This window comes from Nylanderia fulva, unplaced genomic scaffold (assembly GCF_048542155.1).
Source record: "Nylanderia fulva isolate GAGA-0341 unplaced genomic scaffold, ASM4854215v1 Scaffold31, whole genome shotgun sequence".
NCBI classification, from domain to species: domain Eukaryota; kingdom Metazoa; phylum Arthropoda; class Insecta; order Hymenoptera; family Formicidae; genus Nylanderia; species Nylanderia fulva.
Genome location: NW_028190379.1, coordinates 1,240,768 through 1,263,026, shown reverse-complemented (window position 1 = coordinate 1,263,026; position 22,259 = coordinate 1,240,768). Strand labels below are relative to the sequence as shown.

At 32.2% G+C, this 22,259-nt stretch overlaps 1 protein-coding gene across 1 annotated transcript in view; it reads right to left on the bottom strand.

Moving 5' to 3' along the window:
- Positions 1-21,607, bottom strand: part of LOC114933876 (alkaline phosphatase) — a 254,391-nt gene extending 232,784 nt beyond the window's left edge. The window contains exon 1 of the mRNA XM_085484700.1: positions 19,831-21,607. Within this exon, the coding sequence (XP_085340826.1) occupies positions 19,831-19,927 (97 nt within the window). The 5' untranslated portion in view covers positions 19,928-21,607. The remainder of the gene's footprint in view (positions 1-19,830) is intronic.
- Between the last annotated feature and the right edge of the window lie 652 nt (positions 21,608-22,259).

Genomic DNA, 22,259 nt, shown 5'->3' with positions numbered 1-22,259 from the left:
CCTAACAGAAAAAAATCACGCGCAGAAATTAAATATGAAAATATTAAGAATTATATTTCTTAAAAAAAAATTTAATTCACAATATATTCCATAAATTAAAAATGTACAATATAAAGAGGTCACGATTCAGTAGAACAATTATGTGAAACCGTATAAAAATTATATACTTCCCAAACGGAAGCTTACGCTCTGGGTTTTATTTGCTCTATCTGCCTCGCGGCTGCTCCAGAAATTAAATTTTGGGGCTTGACAGATCATTTATCTGAAACTCCACTTTTTGCAACATTTTGTCCTATCGATGTCTATCCCAAGCGACGTCGCGCTTAACCCGAGAATGCTGCTATTAAAATCGTATCAGTATTTTGAACTCGATGGAGCTTGATCCGCTCCGAGAGATTCACTTTTCCTCGCGATATCACAGAACCGAACTAGCGAGATAACGTTTACGATTGCCGATTCTTTCACACGATGCCGATAAACTCCAGGGCGAATAAATTTCGAACTTCGTAGAAACTTCGCACGGCCGCAAAGTTTTATGAAGGTTGTAACGACGTTGCGGCTGCTCTGACATAGAGCGAGAAATATATAGAAAGATCCAATGGAAGAATTCAAACAGAGAAAAAACAAAAGAGGGAGAAACGAGGAAGGAAGGAGGAGAATAAAATAGAAAAAGGGCGGAAACGCGAGAAAAACGAGAGAAAGGAACGAAGAAAATTAAGCGGAATCACAATCAAGCGATCTATATGCATGGAAAAAAATCAACAGATGATCATGACTTAGGTCTATCGTGTGGAAAAACAAACATGGAATTAAAAAAAACCGCGGGCGAAATTCAGCAAATCTATTTACTCTATCACACAGTTGAAACATTTCTGTTCAATTTAACAGATATCACATGTTTCCAACGATCCAGACATTTTTGTGTTAATTTAACATAATATGGATATGTTAAATAGAGACACAAAATATTGTGTTAATATTTTGACACAAAATAAATGCAAAACTTCAAACAAATTTTGTGTAAAATTAACATACTTTTAATGTAAAAATTAACAAAAAATATATTAATTTTACATTTTATCATCCCCACTTATATTATAAAATAAAAAATCAACATTTCTGTAAATTTTAACAGATAAATCTTAGTGTGTAAAATTAAAAATAGATGCACAATGTTACTTCTACATCCATTTTCAGTTTTTTTTACTTTAATAATTTAACATTTTAGTTCAATTAACAGAACAGTAATATGTTAAATTAACACATGAATGTACTAAATATTTAACACAAAAATTTTAACGGGGACCGTTTTTTAACAAAAAAATACAAATCTACTGTGCAACTGTGCAAAATACAGACAAGTGAATCGAGGAGGCTTGGAACGAGCAATTCCATTTCAAACTATGTACATAATACTCGCGTTTCATACATTTATCCTAGTCGTTCGTATGTTACTTCTTATTTCCTGAATCCGTTATTTGCAATATAAATTTGCAATATTTTTGAAATATCGATTTCCTCGAACAATATTATAAGAGAAATAAAAATATGTTGTATAAAGAGAGAATCGACAAAAGATTTTCAAACTTGCACAATTTTCCAATAATTCTTATTTTAAATAATGTTCGCACACAATTCTCAAAAGTGAAAAGAATATTTTGTGTAAAGTTAAACTTTAGAAATTGTTCAATAATTCTAAACGATTTAAATTTTGAATCGCATATTAACTTTTAAAGAAACTTTATCCTTACATAAAACCTATATAAAACTCTATACAAAACTTTATATGAAAAATATAAAATTAAATATACATATATAAACAGTTGTTTTTTCAAGATTGAATATAATAATTTAATGTATATATGAATTTTAAAAATTATTCACATACTAGTTTTCAAAGAAACCTTATCCTGATATAAAACCTATACAAAAACTCTATATAAAACCTTATATAAAAAATATAAAATTATTAATTATACATATAAAACTAGTTATTTTTTTCAAGATTGAATATAATAATTTAATATATATATGTGTATTTTAAAGTATGCATATATAAAATTTTCAAAGCCAAAAGAAATCTTTCTATGTAAATCGTGAAAAGATTTATTCGCAAGAGAGATGTAAGAACGAGGGAGAAATAAGAGAAAAAGAGAGAATAAAAAAAGTGGGACACTTAAGTTGAACTACTTATTTAGAATGTAATTTCATTTATACGTTTGACGATACAGCTTGCGTTATAATTGTGTTATTAAGCAATTAATCCCCCCACACAAAGTCAGTATATATACGAATATAAAATAGAATTAACCGAGGAATATAATTCAATATTTGCGGCTAGCGAAGCTATACCGGTAGGTGATATAATTTATTGGTAGCAATAGAATTACAACGCATACAAATAGAGTTATTTCCCGTATAACGAGCCACATGAGAGAGAGATGATCAATTCAAAGCATGATTTAAATACGTAAGATACGGAAATCTCTGTAATGAGTTTTGTGAGTTTAATGATTAGCGAGTAACAAAATTTGAATAATCTCCATAATTTTTCAATCATTCAGGTTTAATTGCATAAATTGAGATTATTGAGATTACAATTCGAAATAGCTGTAATTGAGCGAAATTTTGGCAGCTTTCCAACAATTACCATTGAGAATGTAACCAAGTTTATTTGATTGCACCCGGATGCCACTCAAACCGGATATCCAATGATTTATTGATTACTACACTAACGCGCCAGTAAATGCAAAGCAATACTCCAGAAAAATAAGCGACAACTGCGCTAAAAAAATTATTCAATTTTGTAGTTCATATAGTCTATATTTTAGACGATGGTATTTTAAACGTGAGTTAAAACGTGATAAAAATTCAGATTTGACTAAAAATTGAGATTTTATGCAACATGATAAACAACCGTGCAAACAGAAATATGTGACAGTATAATTAATAATAATCGATTTAACTGCACATCTACATATATTCGTTATACGGAAAAAGAATTCAATATTTAAATAAAAGTCATGTTTTTGCATGTCTCACGTCGCTACATGAAATATACAAAATTTAATCATTATTTTTTTTAATGAATTTTATGAACATTCCTAAATAAATACGTGTCGGCAGATGATGTTCACGAAATAAAATTATGAAAAAATGTGCGTGCAATAACTTCTGTATATAATATCTTTTCCTCTGTATAAACGCAAGCGTTAGCTTCTTCATTATTTTTCTTCTCACCATTTTTTTAACACTTTACGACACCCGATAAACCGTCCCGGAAAATGCCGTGTGCAATCATAAAGTAGAAACGTGGACCTATAGTCGGCATCATGAGAATAATCTCACGCTTTTCGCGCTTTGCTGCCCATTCCTGCGGCGAAATAAAGAAAAACCCCATTGTGACGCAGAAATACCGACTATAAGATATGGTTTAGAATATAATAGTCGATTTAACTGCGCATCTAGATATATTTGTTATACCAGAAATTAAAAAAATATATATATGTTTATATAAACTTGCACACGATTTTTTTTTAATGAAAGAAGCGTAGGTAGATTAAAACTAAAATGTTTTTAAATCAACGTTTTTAATCTCTCGCCGCAAAATATAAAAAACATATTTTAGGAAAAATATATTTTTAGCTTGAGATGTGTCAATATAACAGATTCTCTGTATTTTTTACTAGTACTATGAATATTCACATTTTAATAAAGTAATAATATATTACTTCCAAGAAAGATTTCCATATTTAAATTCCTCTTAAATATTAATTACATGCTTTTTATAAAAGGATACTTTTTGTTATAAATATTTTGTTATTAAGATTTCCATGCAAATATGATTTATGTAGATATTTAATCAATTTTTTTGTTACATATCTCAATATTACTATAATTTTAAAAAGTAATACGGAAAGATAAATACGTCTTCTTTCATTTTGTGATCCGAAGATTAATAGAACTACATATAATAACAATAAAATATATTTTCACCTGTTGCAGCTTCTTTTTTCAAGACATTCACAATAGAAAAATTTGTGTTTTCTTGTTAAAAACGGTCCCCGTTGAAATTTTTATGGTAAATATTTAACACATTCATGTATTAATTTAACATATTACTGTTCTGTTAATTGAACTTAAATATTAAATTATTATATAATAACAACTGAAAAAAATGTAAAAATAACACAATGTACATGTCTATTTTTAATTTTACACAATAAATATGTTCTACTTTATTAGTGACAAGATTTATCTGTTAAAATTTACAGAAAAAATGTTGATTGTTTATTTTATAATATAAGTGGGGATGATAAAATCTAAAATTAACATATTTTTGGTTAATTTTTACGTTAAAGATATGTTAATTTTATACAAAATTTATTTTAAATTATTTGAAGTCTTGCATTTATTTTGTGTTAAAATATCAACACAATATTTGTGTCTCCATTTAACATATCCATATTATGTTAAATTAACAGAAAAATTTCTGTGGACCGTTTGGGACATGTGATATCTGTTAAATTTAACAAAAATTGTTCAACTATGTTGTCACGCAATACTACGTTATAATCTATATATATAAGCACCGTCCGTCTGTCTGTCTGTCTGTCTGTCTGTACCCGAACTACTTCCGCATTTGTGGACCGATTGTCTCGAAATTGGTACCAAAATGTTGCAAATTTTTCGGGGGTGGCTGCTGTGGGTTTTTTTTTTTAATTTTTTTATTTTTATTTTTTTTCCTCAGAGGAGAGTATGTTTTTGCAAAAAAAATTTTTTTTGCAATATTTCTGAACACATGGTATCAAAATGTTGCAAAATTTTTGGAGATAGCGACGATACGGTTTTTTTAAGTGTTACGCTTCCACCCATTCACCCACCCACGCATTTACCCACATGCATGCGCATTTATGGACCAATTTTCACGAAATTAGTACCAAAATGTTGCAAATTTTTCTGAGGAAACTGCTGTGTGGGTTTTTTAAGTTTACGCCTCCACCCACGCACCCACCCGCGCAATCGCATACTTATGAACCGATTTTTTTTAAATCGGTACCAAATTGTTGCAAATTTTTTGGAGATGGCGACGATGCGGTTTTTTCAAGTGTTACACCTCCACCCACGCACCCACCCACGCGTATGCGCATTTATGGACCAATTTTCACGAAATTGGTACAAAAATGTTGTAAATTTTTCTGAGAAAGCTGCTGTGTGGGTTTTTTAAGTTTACGCCCCCACCCACGCATCCACCCACGCAATCGCATATTTATGAACGGATTTTTGTAAAAATTGGTACCAAAATGTTGCAAATTTTTTGGAGATGGCGACGATGTGGTTTTTTCAAGTGTTACACCTCCACCCACGCATTCACCCACCGCATGCGCATTTATGGACCAATTTTCACGAAATTGGTACAAAAATGTTGCAAATTTTTCTGAGAAAGCTGCTGTGTGGTTCTTTTAAGTTTTATCCCACCCATGCATCCACCCACGCATTCAAACATTTATTCACAGACTTTTTCGAAATTTGTATTCAAATTTTGTCCGGGATGGCTACTATATGATTTTAACAAATTTTTATCACTTTATTTATCCACCCACGCACCCACCCACGTATCCACGCACCCATGTGCATACGCATTTATTGACTTGATCACAGATTTTATGATTGAGGACTTTGTAAATAATAATGTTGTAAATCCCGAAAATATGGCGTTAAACCATATACAACAAATTCTGATAAATAATGGAAGTAGTTGTGAGAAATTTCAATTACCAAATCCAACTGAAATAAATATTTACGAAACAGAGTATAATGTAGATGAAGAAAAAATACGTGGTGATTATTTATTATCTACACTAAATGATGAACAAAAATACGTGTATGATATAGTAATGCGAGCAATTAAAAATGAAAATGAACTTAAGCGTTTGTTTTTTATTGACGGGTTTGCAGGAAGTGGTAAAACCTATTTATTTAACACATTTCTAAGTGTTATTCGAGGAAGAAATGAAATAGTTCTTCCATGTGCTTCAACTGGAATTGCAGCCACACTTCTGAAAGGAGGAAGAACTTATCATTCTCTGTTTAAGCTTACAATTCCAATTGATGATGCAGCTAAATCAAATATTAGAGGAAATTCTCAAGCTGCACGAGAATTGATCAATGCAAAATTAATCATATGGGATGAAGTGAGCATGACTGTTGGACATGCCTTAACAGCAGTTGATAAACTTTTAAAGGATTTAATGAAGAATGATCAACCATTTGGAGGAAAAGTAATTTTATTTGCAGGAGATTTCAGACAAAATCTTCCAGTAGTACCTCATTTACACAAAACAGCGATAATTGAATCGACTGTAAAATACAACCCTATATGGAGGAATGTAATTAAGGTTAAATTACAGCAAAATATGAGAACTGCGGAAGAAAAAGAATTTGCAAATTGGTTAATGCAACTCGGAGATGGTAAATTATCAAATACAGATGGACTAAATCTAGACACGATTGAAATTCCACATGATTTTATATCAAAAGAATCTCTTATTAATGAGATTTTTGGTGATAGAATTACCATGAAAAGGATTAGAGAAAATCAAGATCGAACGATTCTTTGTCCTAAAAATGAGGATACTTTCAAAATTAATGATGAAATTCTTTGTCTAATGGAAGGAGAAGAAAAGGAGTATCTCTCTATTGACTGTATTGTAAGTGATGATCCACAGGAGCAATTAAATTTTCCAACTGAGTTTCTAAACTCACTGACACCTTCTGGAATGCCAGTTCATCGGCTTAAAATAAAAGTTGGTGCTACAGTAATCTTATTAAGAAATTTAAATACTAAAAAAGGACTTTGTAATGGAATAAGATTTATTATAACTAATTTGAAAAATAATATAATTTATGTAGAAGTTATAACAGGTCCTGCTCGAGGACAAATTGTTATGATTCCGAGGATAGATTTAATTACAAATGATTTGGAACTGCCATTTAAGTTTAAACGAAGACAGTTTCCTATTCGAGTGTCATTTGCTATGACAATAAATAAATCACAAGGACAAAGTTTAGAAAAAATTGGAATTTATTTGCCACATCCTGTATTTGCTCATGGTCAACTTTATGTGGCATTTTCTAGAGCAACAAAAAGAGAAAGTGTAAAAATTAAAATTGATGAATGTAGCAATCAAGGACATTTAATTGAAAAAAGTGAAAAATGTTTTACAAAAAATGTAATATACAGGGAAATTTTGTAAATTGAAGAATTATGACATTGTATGAGAGCTAATAATAGCGGGTTAGCGGTGGGTACATTAGAAATAAAAAAAATTGAGTAAAATGTAAAAAAGGATATAATAATTAAGTAATGAAAAAAATATTTAAAGTATATATTAACTAAAATAATGTTTTATATTTAAAAAATATGAAATTGTGTGGAAATTAAAATAAACAAGAAAATAAAAATAAAAATATATAATAAATATTTAAATTATGCAAAACGCGGTGTAAAATAAAATATCTGGGAGAAAGAAATAGATAACATAGTAATCATCCAAAAAAAATTTATTTATTTTGATATAAATTTCGTGAAAGTCGGACAACAAATGTGGAAATAGTTCGCGGTAATACAAAAAAAGAATTAATTTTTTGTGTTAAAATGGATTTAATATAGGCTATATGAGGACCGCGCGAAACGCGGTCCGAATAGAAAGGCTTTGAGGACCGCGCTTCGCGCGGTCCGAAAAGCTAGTCTTTTATATTGCGCGAGATAAAGTCAAAGAATTCTGTATAGTCGCGAAGTCCGAATTTTAATACGCATTACAAAAGTACTCCGAAGAAAACTTTAAGCGACGTGCAAGATAAGTGGGACTTATTCCCTCCAACCCAGCGATTTACGTAACGTTACTTCCGTCTCTCACCGTGGCACGTCTTTTCATTCTGGCACCAATACTAACGCATAAACTGCGAAGTCTGATAAGCTGTACAGTGGCGGAAAAGGTCCGCTAAACTCCGAACGTGACCGAATATATTATACGAGATTGTCGCGTGTTGTGTGCTGGATTTATATGTATAACTTTTATGATTTAAAGCCTACGGCATATGTTAAATCCAAGTTCAACATGAATAGTTGCATATAAATAACGGTATTCTAAAAAATTCATGAATATTATTAGTCAAAGATAAAACAAGTTATATGTTTCTATCTTTATTATTATATCTTATTTACTGTTTATTTCTCGTAAAAAAAAATTTCATTATTTTTTATGAGTAAAGTCGATATTTGAAACACATCGTTGAAATTGCACTCTTTACAACATTGAAAAAATTTAACTCTCGTTATAACACAAAACATTTAATCGTATTAACGACACAGTTTTGCATCAAAATTAAAACTCTCTATTCCAGATGTGAGTTTTAATTGAAACAAAATTTCATATGGTGTTTTTTTCTGCTATAAAAGAGAGTATATTCCAGTTTCAATCAAAAAAGTACACATAATAAATATATAAAATATATAATAACAAAAAATATATAGAATATATATATATATATATATAATATTTAAAAATATAAAAATATATATATATATAATTATTACGTAGAAAGGATTCGATAATTTCAATGCAGGATCAAATATTTCTTAGGAGAAATTTCTTATCCAAAGAGAATATCCAAAAAAAAAATCAAAAAATCGCTTAAACGAAAGTTCGTCAAATATAATAGTTCATGCAAAAAATCCAATTGTAAACTGTCACCGAAAAAAAAACTGATCGAAAATAACCATCTTTCCAGCCTGAATTCGATCCAATTATTATACCCAATATACGGGACAGCGCGTTGCGTCGCACGCACGAGCCGAAAACTCGCGCGTTATTTTCTGGATGGCATTACAAAATTTCACTCGCCAACGTAAATTGTTGTATCAATATTTAACGCGCGAGAACAACCGCGTTTTGCGATTTTCATGACGGCATGCCATTCTGAAAATCACGTAGTCAAGAAATAATTCATATTCGTTACTCGTGCGTGCGATATAAAATTCCAATTGTAATTTTCCTTTGATTTACCGACCGTACGGTAGTGTTATACTCCATTTGTCGGATGCATAAAAGCGCGGATAGCGCCCGGCCACCACCGCTAAGCCCGCGACATGATGGATAATGTACCGGGGACAGGTGCTCATAAATTGCGCACGTGACAATAGTTCTTTCTTTTTGAAATGACACTCCTTCCACATTCTTATATTATGTTTTTCTCTCGCAAAAGTACGAGCATATACTTTCGTTTCATTCGTAAAAACGAAGAGGAATAAAATAAGAATGTAAATACAAACGTATCTGAAAAATACGCGCGTAATATGTCGTCTCTAATAAGAATTTATTTTTCAGAATATTTTTCAAAGAAAGAGAGAAAGAATCTATGGAAAATAAGAATTACTAAATTTTAGCTATGGTAATTAATATTTTTTAGCTATAGTTTAACGGAGAATGTTATAGCTAAAAAATATTAGCTGTCATAACTCAAATTTAGGCACGATAACTAAATTTCATGTGTAATATATGGACAGCTAAAATTTAGCTATGGTAGCTAAATTAATTCTTTTTTTCCGTGATATCGTTGGAGAAAAATAATTCCTTCATCAAAAAGATTCTTTCGATCACGTATATTTTACTCAAATCTTTATGAATGTTCGATTCCATCTATCGTATAAAATTGTAATAGTCACTTGAATGTGAGAATAGCGGCCATCATATCGACCGTAATCAGTTTCTCATTAGGTATCGCGTTTGTACAATATATAGGCAAATTGATGATTATGCCTAGCGAACAGCCGGGCTCTACCATATATAAAGCGATGTGGTAATCAAAATTAAACGTTAGATACCACTGTAATTAGCAATAACCATGTATTATCGACTATATCTTCAGATCAAAGGAAACAAACAAAATAATTAAAAGCTAGCTTATTACCCGCATGCTGTGCTGTAGTAGTGCAATATTGATATTCCGATACTTTCTGATTTCCAATATTAAATATTCTTTACAACGATATTTTGCCTCCGATATTAATAAGAAATATCGATAATTCTCTTTTCATCGACTTAATTATTAATGATCTGCATTTCTCTGTACAGCAAGAGATTTTTATAGTTTTTGGACCTCAATATTCATATTAATTTTAACAGATTTATCGTAAAATTTTTTCTTGATTAATGAAATATAATATATAAAACTCGATACAATATATAAAGATTCTTTTAAACTATTTATTTCTCTCTTTTATATTTGTTTGTATAATTTTGTGGTTATAATGTAAACAAATTATATTAATCAATTATATTATCGAAAATTATTTGTTATATCAAAAATAGTAAAAAAAAAAGAATGTTACATTTAAATTAAAAAGCAGTTATTTTTCACAAACAAACAAAAATATTGATTACCTAAATTATTTAAAGTCTCAAAAATAGAACTGAAATTAAAACCTTCAGCTATTTATTTATTTTTTTTACAAATAAAAGCTGCAAGATAAGATCCATTTGGGAATAACTTTGAGAGAGATTCTACACGTAACTTATTAAGGATTGAGCTTTTACGATCGTGAGGTGCGATACAAAATAATTCGCGGTTATCCAGGATCACATTTAAATTAAAAAGCTATTTTTTCACAAACAAAAAATTATTGATCGCCTAAATTATTTAAAATCTCAAAAATTGCACTGAAATTAAAACCTTGAGCTATTTATTTTTTTACAAATAAAAGCTGCAAAATAAGATCTACATTTGGGAAAACCAGCTATTTTTTTCACAAACAAAAAAATTATTAATTTAACGTATAAGACGGGCAACAAGAGCCAAATCGCGGATGACAATGCGTTATCCTAACGAAACTAAATAATTTTTCGTTAGAATTAAAATACCGGTGCACAAGGCACCAAATTTTTACTTGGACACGGCCAAGATTTTAAATATGAAATAATCTCATATTTTGAGATTTAATTTCAATACCCCTTTAACCCCCCTACGGAAAATAAATAAATGAATGCAAGAGAAAAATATAGATCCGAAAATCGCTGAATCGGGAATCGAACCCGAGACCTTTCGCTTGCCGGGCGACTGCTCTTCCAGCTGAGCTATTCAGATCCTTTCGATTCTATACTTTTCTCTGTTATATATATTAATGTTGGTAAACAAACGCATTTTTTAAGCCAGCGTGTATCAAATATAAGAGTTTTAACAAGGCTCTGTAATATATAAATATAAATTTAACGTATAAGACGGGCAACAAGAGCCAAATCGCGGATGACAATGCGTTATCCTAACGAAACTAAATAATTTTTCGTTAGAATTAAAATACCGGTGCACAAGGCACCAAATTTTTACTTGGACACGGCCAAGATTTTAAATATGAAATAATCTCATATTTTGAGATTTAATTTCAATACCCCTTTAACCCCCCTACGGAAAATAAATAAATGAATGCAAGAGAAAAATATAGATCCGAAAATCGCTGAATCGGGAATCGAACCCTTGGCCGTGTCCAAGTAAAAATTTGGTGCCTTGTGCACCGGTATTTTAATTCTAACGAAAAATTATTTAGTTTCGTTAAGATAACGCATTGTCATCCGCGATTTGGCTCTTGTTGCCCGTCTTATACGTTAAATTTATATTTATATATTACAGAGCCTTGTTAAAACTCTTATAAAAAAATTATTAATCACCTAAATTATTTAAAATCTCAAAAATTGCACTGAAATTAAAACCTTCAGCTATTTATTTATTTATTTATTTACAAATAAAAACTGCAAGATAAGATCCACATTTGGGAATAACTTTGAGAGAGATTCTACGTAACTTATTAAGGGTTGAGCTTTTACGATCGTGAAATGCGATACAAAATGATTCGCGGGTAACCAGGATCACGGGCGTTAAAGGACAAGCTGGATTTAAGCGACCATAGTCTATATGGCGTATGGCTACGACAGCCTGGTTATGGCTGATCGCGTTTAACGGGATAACCGCGCTACGAAACGGTGCTTTCCACTTACATCGTCTATCACCAATGTCTGATGTACAATGGGCGAACTAATATAAGCTCGAATGGCCACACTCTTCGAGCCGTTACGTAACTCAAAACTAGTTCGCATTCAACTTGCTCGCCGATTCTGATACCCACCAATTAAGTGCGCCAACCGCAGGGAGCTGCAACGTTAAACTTGTTGGTATATACGATACGTACAGGTATGGTACGAAAACGGAAATTGTGTACCATTTACGTAAACGAAATGACGGCTTAACCGTATATATATTGGAAAGTGACGCGTGATTGGCGGCAACTAGACAGAAGCGCTCGAAATACAGAGATGAGAGTGGAGAGCAATTCGCGATTATTTTTCTTCTTGTTTGTTCAGAGCAAAGGATACGCGGTATGCCGTATATGATTTTGCGGGATATCTCGAAATGTTAGGGAAGTGTCAGAATTCGCGTGTCGACGGTAGGTACATGTATCGAGTATACGACGCATTGTATGCATATAATGGTTAAATCAATTCGTTAGTGATTCCCTCGGACAGTTCCATCACGGCAATACGAACGTCAGCATCCAACGGATAGAGCCGACGCGTGTGATGCACGATTACGAACGGCGAACGGCCGACATCCCCGTGTAATTATCCCGGTGCGGGCATTGTGCGCCGCGATGTTCCACGGATCCTGCGACTAGAGGGATGCCAGGAACTTCTCGAATGGAGACTGCGAGAGCTCCGGAATCGACAGGAGGCGACCGGATAAAGCGACCGTGGCACCATCCCATTACCGCTGGTAACGATCTTTTTGTTTGGGACAATAGTTGGTGTACATCGCGAACGCGCTAAGGAAGAAAAGCGCAAAATGGAGAAAAGAAGTATATCCGTTGGTAACAGAAGAGAAACGGAGAGACGTAGAAGGAAGAAGAGAGTTCTGCGAGTCGCGTTTTCACATTTGCTTAAAATAGCGAAGCAACATTCGTTTATTTCAGATTTATATTTGTTTAAGGATGTATGGGAGACACTGTTGTGCTTAGGTGATTTTAAAATTAGATTAAAGATGAGATAAAAATTTGTAAATTTATCTTAGATAAGATGAAGATAATTTTTTATGTATCTAGATAAAAGATAAAATTATATGGCGATTCGTCTAGATAACTTTCAGATAATATTATTTTTAAAAGTACTTATGTAAACACAGTTATAAAAAAATGTAATTTATGAAAGGGATATAAATATATATTTATATTTTTATTTGTAAGTTTTTATCGCTTACTGCTCAAGTTCTGCTATTTAAGTATTTTAATGTCTTATGACCCTAAACCAAATTAAGATGCCAAAATTTTATCTAGATGATCATCTATATAATTTTATTTATTATAGATAACAGCAAACACTGATGAGAGACATCTAAAAATGGTAGAAAATTTATAAAAATTATATAGATTGCTTCTCTACTTTGATACTAAAACTACTGTTAACATTTGGCTTTTAATTCACTAACTCATTTCAAAGTTATTACAATTTAAATTTCTGCTGGTTTTACATATTATCTTGTGAAAATTCGTTACTCTTATTGATTACATTACGTTTAAAATATCTAAAAAATAGTACCATGTATTTTTAATTTTTTACATGTATAACTGGAATTTTAAAGAACAATGTTGCAAAATTATATTAACATTCACTAAACCATTTAAAAAAAAATAATAATAATTTGTTAAAATTCTGGCTTTTTCCGATTTTTAAACATTCAATGCTAAAACAGCTGAAAGTTAGGATATTAAACTATAGCGATTTTCTATAAGATAAATAGCGCTGATACTTTTATCTCCGATTCATCCCCAAACATCCTTAAACATCCTGTAATATATAATAAATGGATTTTTGCTTTGTGAAAACTCCGTGAACGCTCTCATTATCGCGATGTTATTTAAAAAGATTAAACTATTTTGGTGAATTTAAGTATTCATTACCGCAAATAGATAAAATTTCATATATTCCGCTTTATTCCAAATTAACTTTACTTTAACAGAATTTTAATGTAAATTTTAAACGCTAGTATAATAATAGAGAAATACTAATTACGGTGGAATTTAAAATTTATTCCTAATGTATGCATAATATTAGTGTAAAAATGCGAATATTATACAATCTGCATTTAAATCTAAAGAGCGTGAAATTAAAATTGACAGCTCGATGTGACGTAAATCTGTCGGGAGAACTCTGATCCATATCTTATATCACGTTCGCATAATACTATAATCAACTGCGGATTACTATAGAGGGATTTTGCAACTTGGCATATTCACCCAGTCTGAACGTGCAACTAACGCACAAATCGCATGCATGTCCCACATAGCCGATGTAACGTAACATTTTACGTTCAGGACGCGGCGCAACTATGTTCGCCAACTGCCATGATTACAGGCATTATTATTACCGCGTAACTGCGTAGATTGTAACTGCAATCTCTACAAGGTGCACATGCTTACGAAATTAAGCAACTCTAAAGACATATCAAGAATTTTGGTAATATTAATAAAAGGAAGCAACTAGTAAAATTTGAAGAAAATAGAAAAAAAACAGTTATATTATGAATATATTTATACGTAGTATGAGTATTATACACGGAGAGAATTTTCTCTTAGAATTTACCCTGAAAATCATGGTAATCGTGGGATAATATGGTGTTGGAAGAATTTTATAAGAGTTTCTCTGATTAATATTTATCACAATAAAAAATATTAATATATACATAGTACATTTTACTAAATACATAGTAAAATTAATCGAGTATATTTTATATCTTATTGTGGTAGATATATTCATATTTGTGATAAATATTAATCTGAAAAACTCTTATAAAATTCTTCTAATATCATATTGTTCTACGATTACCATGGTTTCCGATTACCATTTTTAGAGTAAATTTTAAGAGAAAATTCTCTCTGTGTATGTAATATTGTGTTTATACCTGAAAATATCCAATAGTGATTTATTATTATATAGTTATCATCGCGTGCTTCTTATACAAGTAACATCCAATATAAAATATTTCAAAAATCCATTGCTCTTTCGAATAGAAGTATAATATATAATATTATAATATTATAAATATATAATATTACAATTATAAAATATGAAAAACTATGACTGCTTTGACACAATTAATAATTAACTTTATTCAAGATCATAAATTAGAAGCAAATTAAATAAAAACCGCGAATAAATAACTTTTTCTGGTATAAATTATTTTTATAAGAAATATTTTTTATGCAATTTAAAACGGGATTATTAAAATAAGATCGTTTAAAAAAATCTAACTGACATACATTTACTGAATCTAGGGGGATTATGTTTAAAATAAAATGCATATATATATATGTATATATCGACGTATTTTTGTCCTGAATTCTTGGAAACGCAACACGTGACAAGACCGCATGGCATCGCTTTAACGAAGAGCGCTATTTAATAAGCCCTCTTGTATGCGCCACTCATAATAAAAGCCGAATTATCTCACTGCGTATACGCATATGTGTGCTTTCGCGATTTCTACGTATGAAGGATAAAGAGTCATATGAATATGTGTCGTATGAAACTCTGCCATTGTTAAAAAGTTAATTACATTTCATTTAATAAAAGCAGACGCGACAGCTGCTATGATGAGAGACGTGTTTTAACACGAGTTATAGCGATAATTGTGGTAACTTGGAAATAGATAATTATACACGAAAATATTATTGCTTTCTTCATTATTGTTTTAAATTGCTACTATCGCATGCAAATGTCAAATAAATATAAAATACCATACATATAAAATTAACGTATAATAAAATTATAAATAAATAAATTTGACATTAATCCCCCATATTTTTCCCTATCTTTGTGAAAAGAATCTCTCTCTTTCTCTTTCCTCTTTTTCTTAGAAAGTAGAAGGTATCATGAAAATCAAAAAAATATTCAAATTATGTTTTATATATACTATTCAATTTACGAGTAACAATAATAAATAAAATATACATTAAAAAATATGTATCTCTCAAAGCTTTTTTTTATTTTTTATTTTTTTAAGAACAATAAATATTTCTAATATTTGCATTGTTTACATTTATTATAGCAGAAAAGATAAAAATTATATTTTTGCAGTTAATCATTGCAGTTGCACGTTTGCAGTTAAACGTGGCCATAGCACTCAGGCAAAGTGGAAATGTTTGCTTTTATTTATTGCGACATTGAATGGGAAAATAGGAACTCACACACAATACACTTCGTTCAAACAATATACTGTTGATATGTTAGTGCAGCGTTATTATAAATACTATATACCATTGACTCAAGTTCAATACCTGCTCCTACAATAAGCTTTACTTCTAATCTTATACCACGTCATCGAATTGAAATAGGACTAGAATCAGTGGCTATAAGAGAATAGAGCAATTCGGAATATATTCAAATATATTACAAACAAAAGAAATAAAATATTATATCAGCAATTAAAAACATGACGAATGATAATAATATAAACATCACACAGATTGAAATTTCTTAATTTATTTGTCCACAAATTAAAATTATTGTAATTTTCGAAAACAGATAACAATTTTCTCAATTTGCCCATATTATTGTGTACGATATTATGAACATATATATTCTTTTGTTGCAAATAGCAGGCAATATTTTAATTAAGATTATTCAATAACCCACGTATTATAACGAAATTATTTTCATTCGAAATTCCATAATTGTTTTGTAATAATATTATTTTAATGTTTTGTGGTACTTGATATTTTATAAACAAGAATTTTTTATCCATAGGTGGATTGTTACATATTGATTGTTATATATTAAATTGCAAATCAGGTATCTCCGGTGTTATCATCCAACTTATTATTAAGTGTCCCCGATACGCGAAAACTTTTGGTTGCACCAGAAACTCGGGAATCCCCGAAGAAAGCTGTTATTAGATATCAAACTTGGATGCAAGCTATCGGCCTTAAGAATATTTACAAAATCTAAACATATTTTGTATAACAATTTTCTCTCTCCCTTTCTCCCTACAGATCTATAGAATTTAAAATAATTTTAATCTTTGCTATTAATGAACGATATTGACATTTCATTTTGTACTCATGAATAATTCTGTCCGACCAAATACGTAAACTCTCTCTTGCCGCCTAATTTTAACCCAACAAACTTTCATCATCTCCACCATATATAATATATATAGTTGCTATAATATTTGTCATAAGACTATTAAATTGTTTTAAATAGTTTTGTAGTAGAACGTTTATCAATAATAGATTGCAAATTCTCCTTGTGCTTTTACCCACCCAAAAACTTTATACTTGCGAACAAAATAATCTACAGAAAAATAAATAAATAAATATAAATTATTGATTCATATCATATTAAGTAGATTATACATATATAAATGTACTATTAACGACATAGGTATACATAAACTCGATCAAGTTGCAAGAGTATTATGTGGTACAGAATGCATAAATTATATGCTAAGCTAAGCTAGATCGTCTAAACGGTGGCGCAGGATGCGAGAATGACGAACTGACGTTCATTAAATCTGCAGTTGCAACAATTAATTGACAGAACACCGCAGGCCTGGCGGAACGTTATCACTATAAATGAGCAAAGTGCTATTTAACGTTGAACATGCGTGAGAAATGTTCCCTTTATTATTTCTGCAATTGCATAGCAATGGTCACATAATATTTATATTATATATATATATATATATATATATATATATAAGTATATATAAATATTTCTGAATTATTATATCTGTACATTATATTTTTTTATGATACGTTAATTAATTTTAATTAACGTACAACAAAAGCTGTTTCTTGCAAAAAAAAAAAAAACAAGTAAGGTACACTTTTCTCAATTATATTTCTCTAATTTATGTATTCTTCTAGAATTGTAAACTGTTAATAAAAATTGCTACTTAAAATAATTAATTAAAATTTTAATATTTAAAATCTTAATTTTAACTAACCCACATATTTTTAATTATACACATTCTTATTATCATAATTAATCGTTATTATATGTGATTTAATTGTATTAAACATTACAACTTGAAAATTAATTATGATGTATAGAGATAAATACAATATCGTTCTGCTAATTATCAAAGCAAAAGTATAACAAAACAACAGCACCGGCAGCTACATTTTGATTGTTTACGTCAGTTGCGTTAATGGAATACCAGAACAAATTTAATCACACAAATTCTCCGATTGCAACATTTATTAGAATTATTGCAATTACCCGCTCGATATGATAGGGCATCTTTGTCATCTCATTCCTATAAGCCACATTTCCCATGCGGGACGTACTGTATGTCGGCCCAGACGTAACAATGGCTCCAGAATTAGAATTAGGATTACCTATTGTAACGTGTATAATATTAACTAACACGTGTAGAGCGCGATATGATCAAAAACGCGGTTTGTTACTCTCTCTCTCTCTCTCTCTCTCCTCTACGATTAAAGCAATTAAAAATGTATACCAAATTCTATCAAAGAAAAAAAAGAATTTTGTAGTCGTTTTTTCTTTATTATCCATCTTTATTATCCCATCTTTATTATCCTCTATATGAATTATTCAGCGTCCCTTGTATGTGGTAAAGTTAAAAATTCCGATATCGGCTTATAAAATAGCAAAGCTCGCACAATACGATATTTGTGACAGTTTGGCTATCCCCTGCTTCATGTTCCACCGCAGACTGAGTCGTTATGGAAGCGGTGCCGCGCAGCGAGAGAAAAATTCTGCACGACCTGGCAAGCATACCGAAAACCATCTCAATCGGAAATGTAAGGATAACGAATCGGCGATACACAATACGCGTCCATTGTGCCTGCCAAGAATCGCGGAACTATATTCACCTGCAGACCGTGAAAAAGCGTTTTATGCTGAAAGATACGTTCCACTGGCGAAATTATTTCCCTCATCGCGATACGAACCTACTATTCATCATTGAATAATAATAATAATAAAATTCGAGCTGCGTTACATCTTATCAGAGACCTCGATCCACATTCGTATATATAGGTTTATTTAGAAGCCCGTATTTTTCAGTTTAAAAGCTTTTTGATCAATCATTTCATTTATATCTCATCTAAAAATGTTTCACAGCGTTGCCTTCTTTTTTATTAACACTGTAATTCATTTTCATTAATGCGATAACGCGATAAGTGATTATTTCAATACGTCAAAATGACTAAAGATAACGTAAATAAAATTATACAAAAAGTGCACGAAAGAGTTAAGATAAAAATGCGAACCCTATATGTCAAAAATTTTTTGATCAATTATTTAAATGATTTGTATCTTATCTAAAAATTTTGTATAGAGTTTTATTCGCTTCTTTTTCATTAACATTGCAATCTTTTTTGATAATATTACAATATGTCAAAATTATTAAAGATACATAATAAAAATAAAATGATGCACGAAAGTAGTTAAGATAAAAATGCACGAAACCTATAAAAGTATAAATTGCATAATAATTGCCACTTAATATTCCGAATAAAATTACACTTATAATTCCCCCAAAAAATGTATAAATAAAAGATACTCGCGCACACTACGGAAAGAGAGGGCCGTGTAATCAATTTTTCGCTTCTCCTTTCCTTCTCTCGCGCGTGCTTGGCTCATTTCGTCCCTTATACTGGCTTATACAGATAGCTCCTACGTGCTTTCATTTTATTACTCACACAACAATGACGAGAATAATACAATCGGAATAAGGAGGGTCGACTCGAGGATCGTTTACCTTGTTTGCCGGCACGCACGACGACGACGACGGTTGCACAGATCGCCGATAGAACGACGGTGAGGGCCACGTTGATATGCAGTGGATAGCGCCGCATCTCTCCAAAACGGGCCGTTCGCACTACTACGTACTATCCACCCTCATACCCACCCTCTTTACACACAAGTAGTCCTTCCCGGGATCCCGTCGTAAGGATCACCCCGGCTCTCCGAACAGAGCTCGGCGTTAGTCACACACGATCTCTCACAGTATACTATATCCTCTCCTGAAATCGCGTCCGCAGTATTTCACCGTCGCATCGTTTCGTTGCCGTCACTCACTCTGGATCCCGAAACGCGTCATTTATCTGACACCGTAGGGGGTCTATATTCTCCGGAGACGACGCCGGTTACCGGAATGCGGAGTCGGTCTTCCGATCGAGGAGCGCCGACCTGGAGAACGCTTCCGGGATGTCGACGCGAGTTATCTCGCCCGGCGAGAAATTATCCCGGCGCGACGACCCGGAGTCGCGACGACCCGACGTGACCGCTCGTCGTTGGAGCTGCGAGGACGATGACGATGACGATGATGATGCGGACATGGTGCGGACGGACACGCCAATCGGTTGTTCGCGCCCGCTCGTCGACCGAGTCCCATCGATCTGTCGCGAGTTATCGAGATTGATTCGGCGCCCGGATGCGTAACGGAATATCCGATTTGTACAAATCTTTTTTTATTTAGTACCGACACACACGTCGCGTCGAGTTTCTCGAAAGTGAAAATTAATAATCGAATTATTATTATTATCTTTTAATAGAAATATAACGCAAACTTATGTATCACTGATTCAAAAGAAAAAAATCGATGCAGGTCAATCTCGGATTATGACAGTTCTTTCTTTGTGCCTTATATAAAAAAGGACCAGGGATAAACAAAGTTCCATGTCTCCATGACATTGAGAAAGTTAAATGGATGCGTAATTCGATAATACGCGATTACATGATCGTACACGGATAATACACGTCTAATTTCCGTTCTTCTCCCATCCTCGAGGAGAAGCCCGTCTTCTCTCGCTCTGATCTTTTTTCTCTACCATAAATCACCGACCTTACCGTACTTTCGTATATAAGCAGAACTCTCTCTCTCTGTCTCTCACAAAACGAAAGAAGGGAACGACCGTCGTTTACCGAAAATTCGTAATCCCGATAAAGAAGGCTTAGGTTCGAGAACTTCAAAGCCGACGATTCTTCATTGTGCTTAACGAACGTGATTAACCCACGCAAACACGCAAACGAAGACGTAATCACGCTGCTCCATAATTCGTCGTTAAATGAAGCGTATCACGAGAACTTGGTCGCAGAACATTTTGTGTCCTATTGCAGAGAACAAGAGAAGATCTCTCACTTTTTCCTCGTACACATTTTTCCAATTATTTAATCGGCAACGAGATCCATCCGCGAGAAAGTATATTATTTTTCCTTCTTTTTTTTTTTTAAATATCGAGAGCTTCGAAAATCGTCATCATCTACTCGGATCGACACAAATCGAATCTCGCACCGGGGTATCGATGTCACGGATCACCAGCATCCTCCGCCTCTCGTCGCGGCCGTGATGACACTCATGCTGCGTGATATCTATTTGTCGTCACACGTTACGTATATATATATAGGTGTATAGAAAGAGAGAGAGAAAGCCCCGGTCCCACGCGCATCCGCGCCCGATCTCCACGAGGAGCGGAATGACGAGGATGAGTGAACGCGGCGTAACGCAGGCCCGGCAGGGATACAGGCGCGCGTGCGGACGGACGGGCGAACGCGGGCGCAGTGGCGCGAGCGTACCGAAGGCCCGCCGCTCTCGGCGGCGACCGAATTCGCCGCCCGCTGTGTGGCGATCGTCGTCGTCGTCGTCGCGGTGTAAGAAACCCTGTCCAGCTTTTTGCCGAGAAAAAAGAACAGGAAGACAGTAGTTTAAGACGGTAGTTTAGCGATATTTCGATCGCGACTTTCTCTCCCAGAAACGCTGAGGATTATTGTTACAACATTTTTACCGGGAAATGAATTAATAACAGAGAATGTCGAAAAAAGAAATTTTATTTGAAAATAAAATGTTTTTTTTTTTTTTTTTATTAAGAAAAATATTAATGTATTTTATTATTTTTAATTAAACGAAAATATTTCATTTCGACGTTATATGTATATAAAAATATGCGATAAAAGTATATTTTTCTCTCGCTAAAGAAATTAGTGTAATAAGAAGAGTATAGTTTATTTTCGTGAGTATTAAGTAAATTCACTTTTAAATGTTTAATAATCTCCATTCTTTTATAAAAGAAATAAAAGCCTAAATATATATAAAATGAAGACTGAAATATCTATTTCAGTTTGTAAAATGTTTAAGTACTAATCACACAGTTCAGAATGAATATATATTTGTTATCGAGGTGTCCTTAA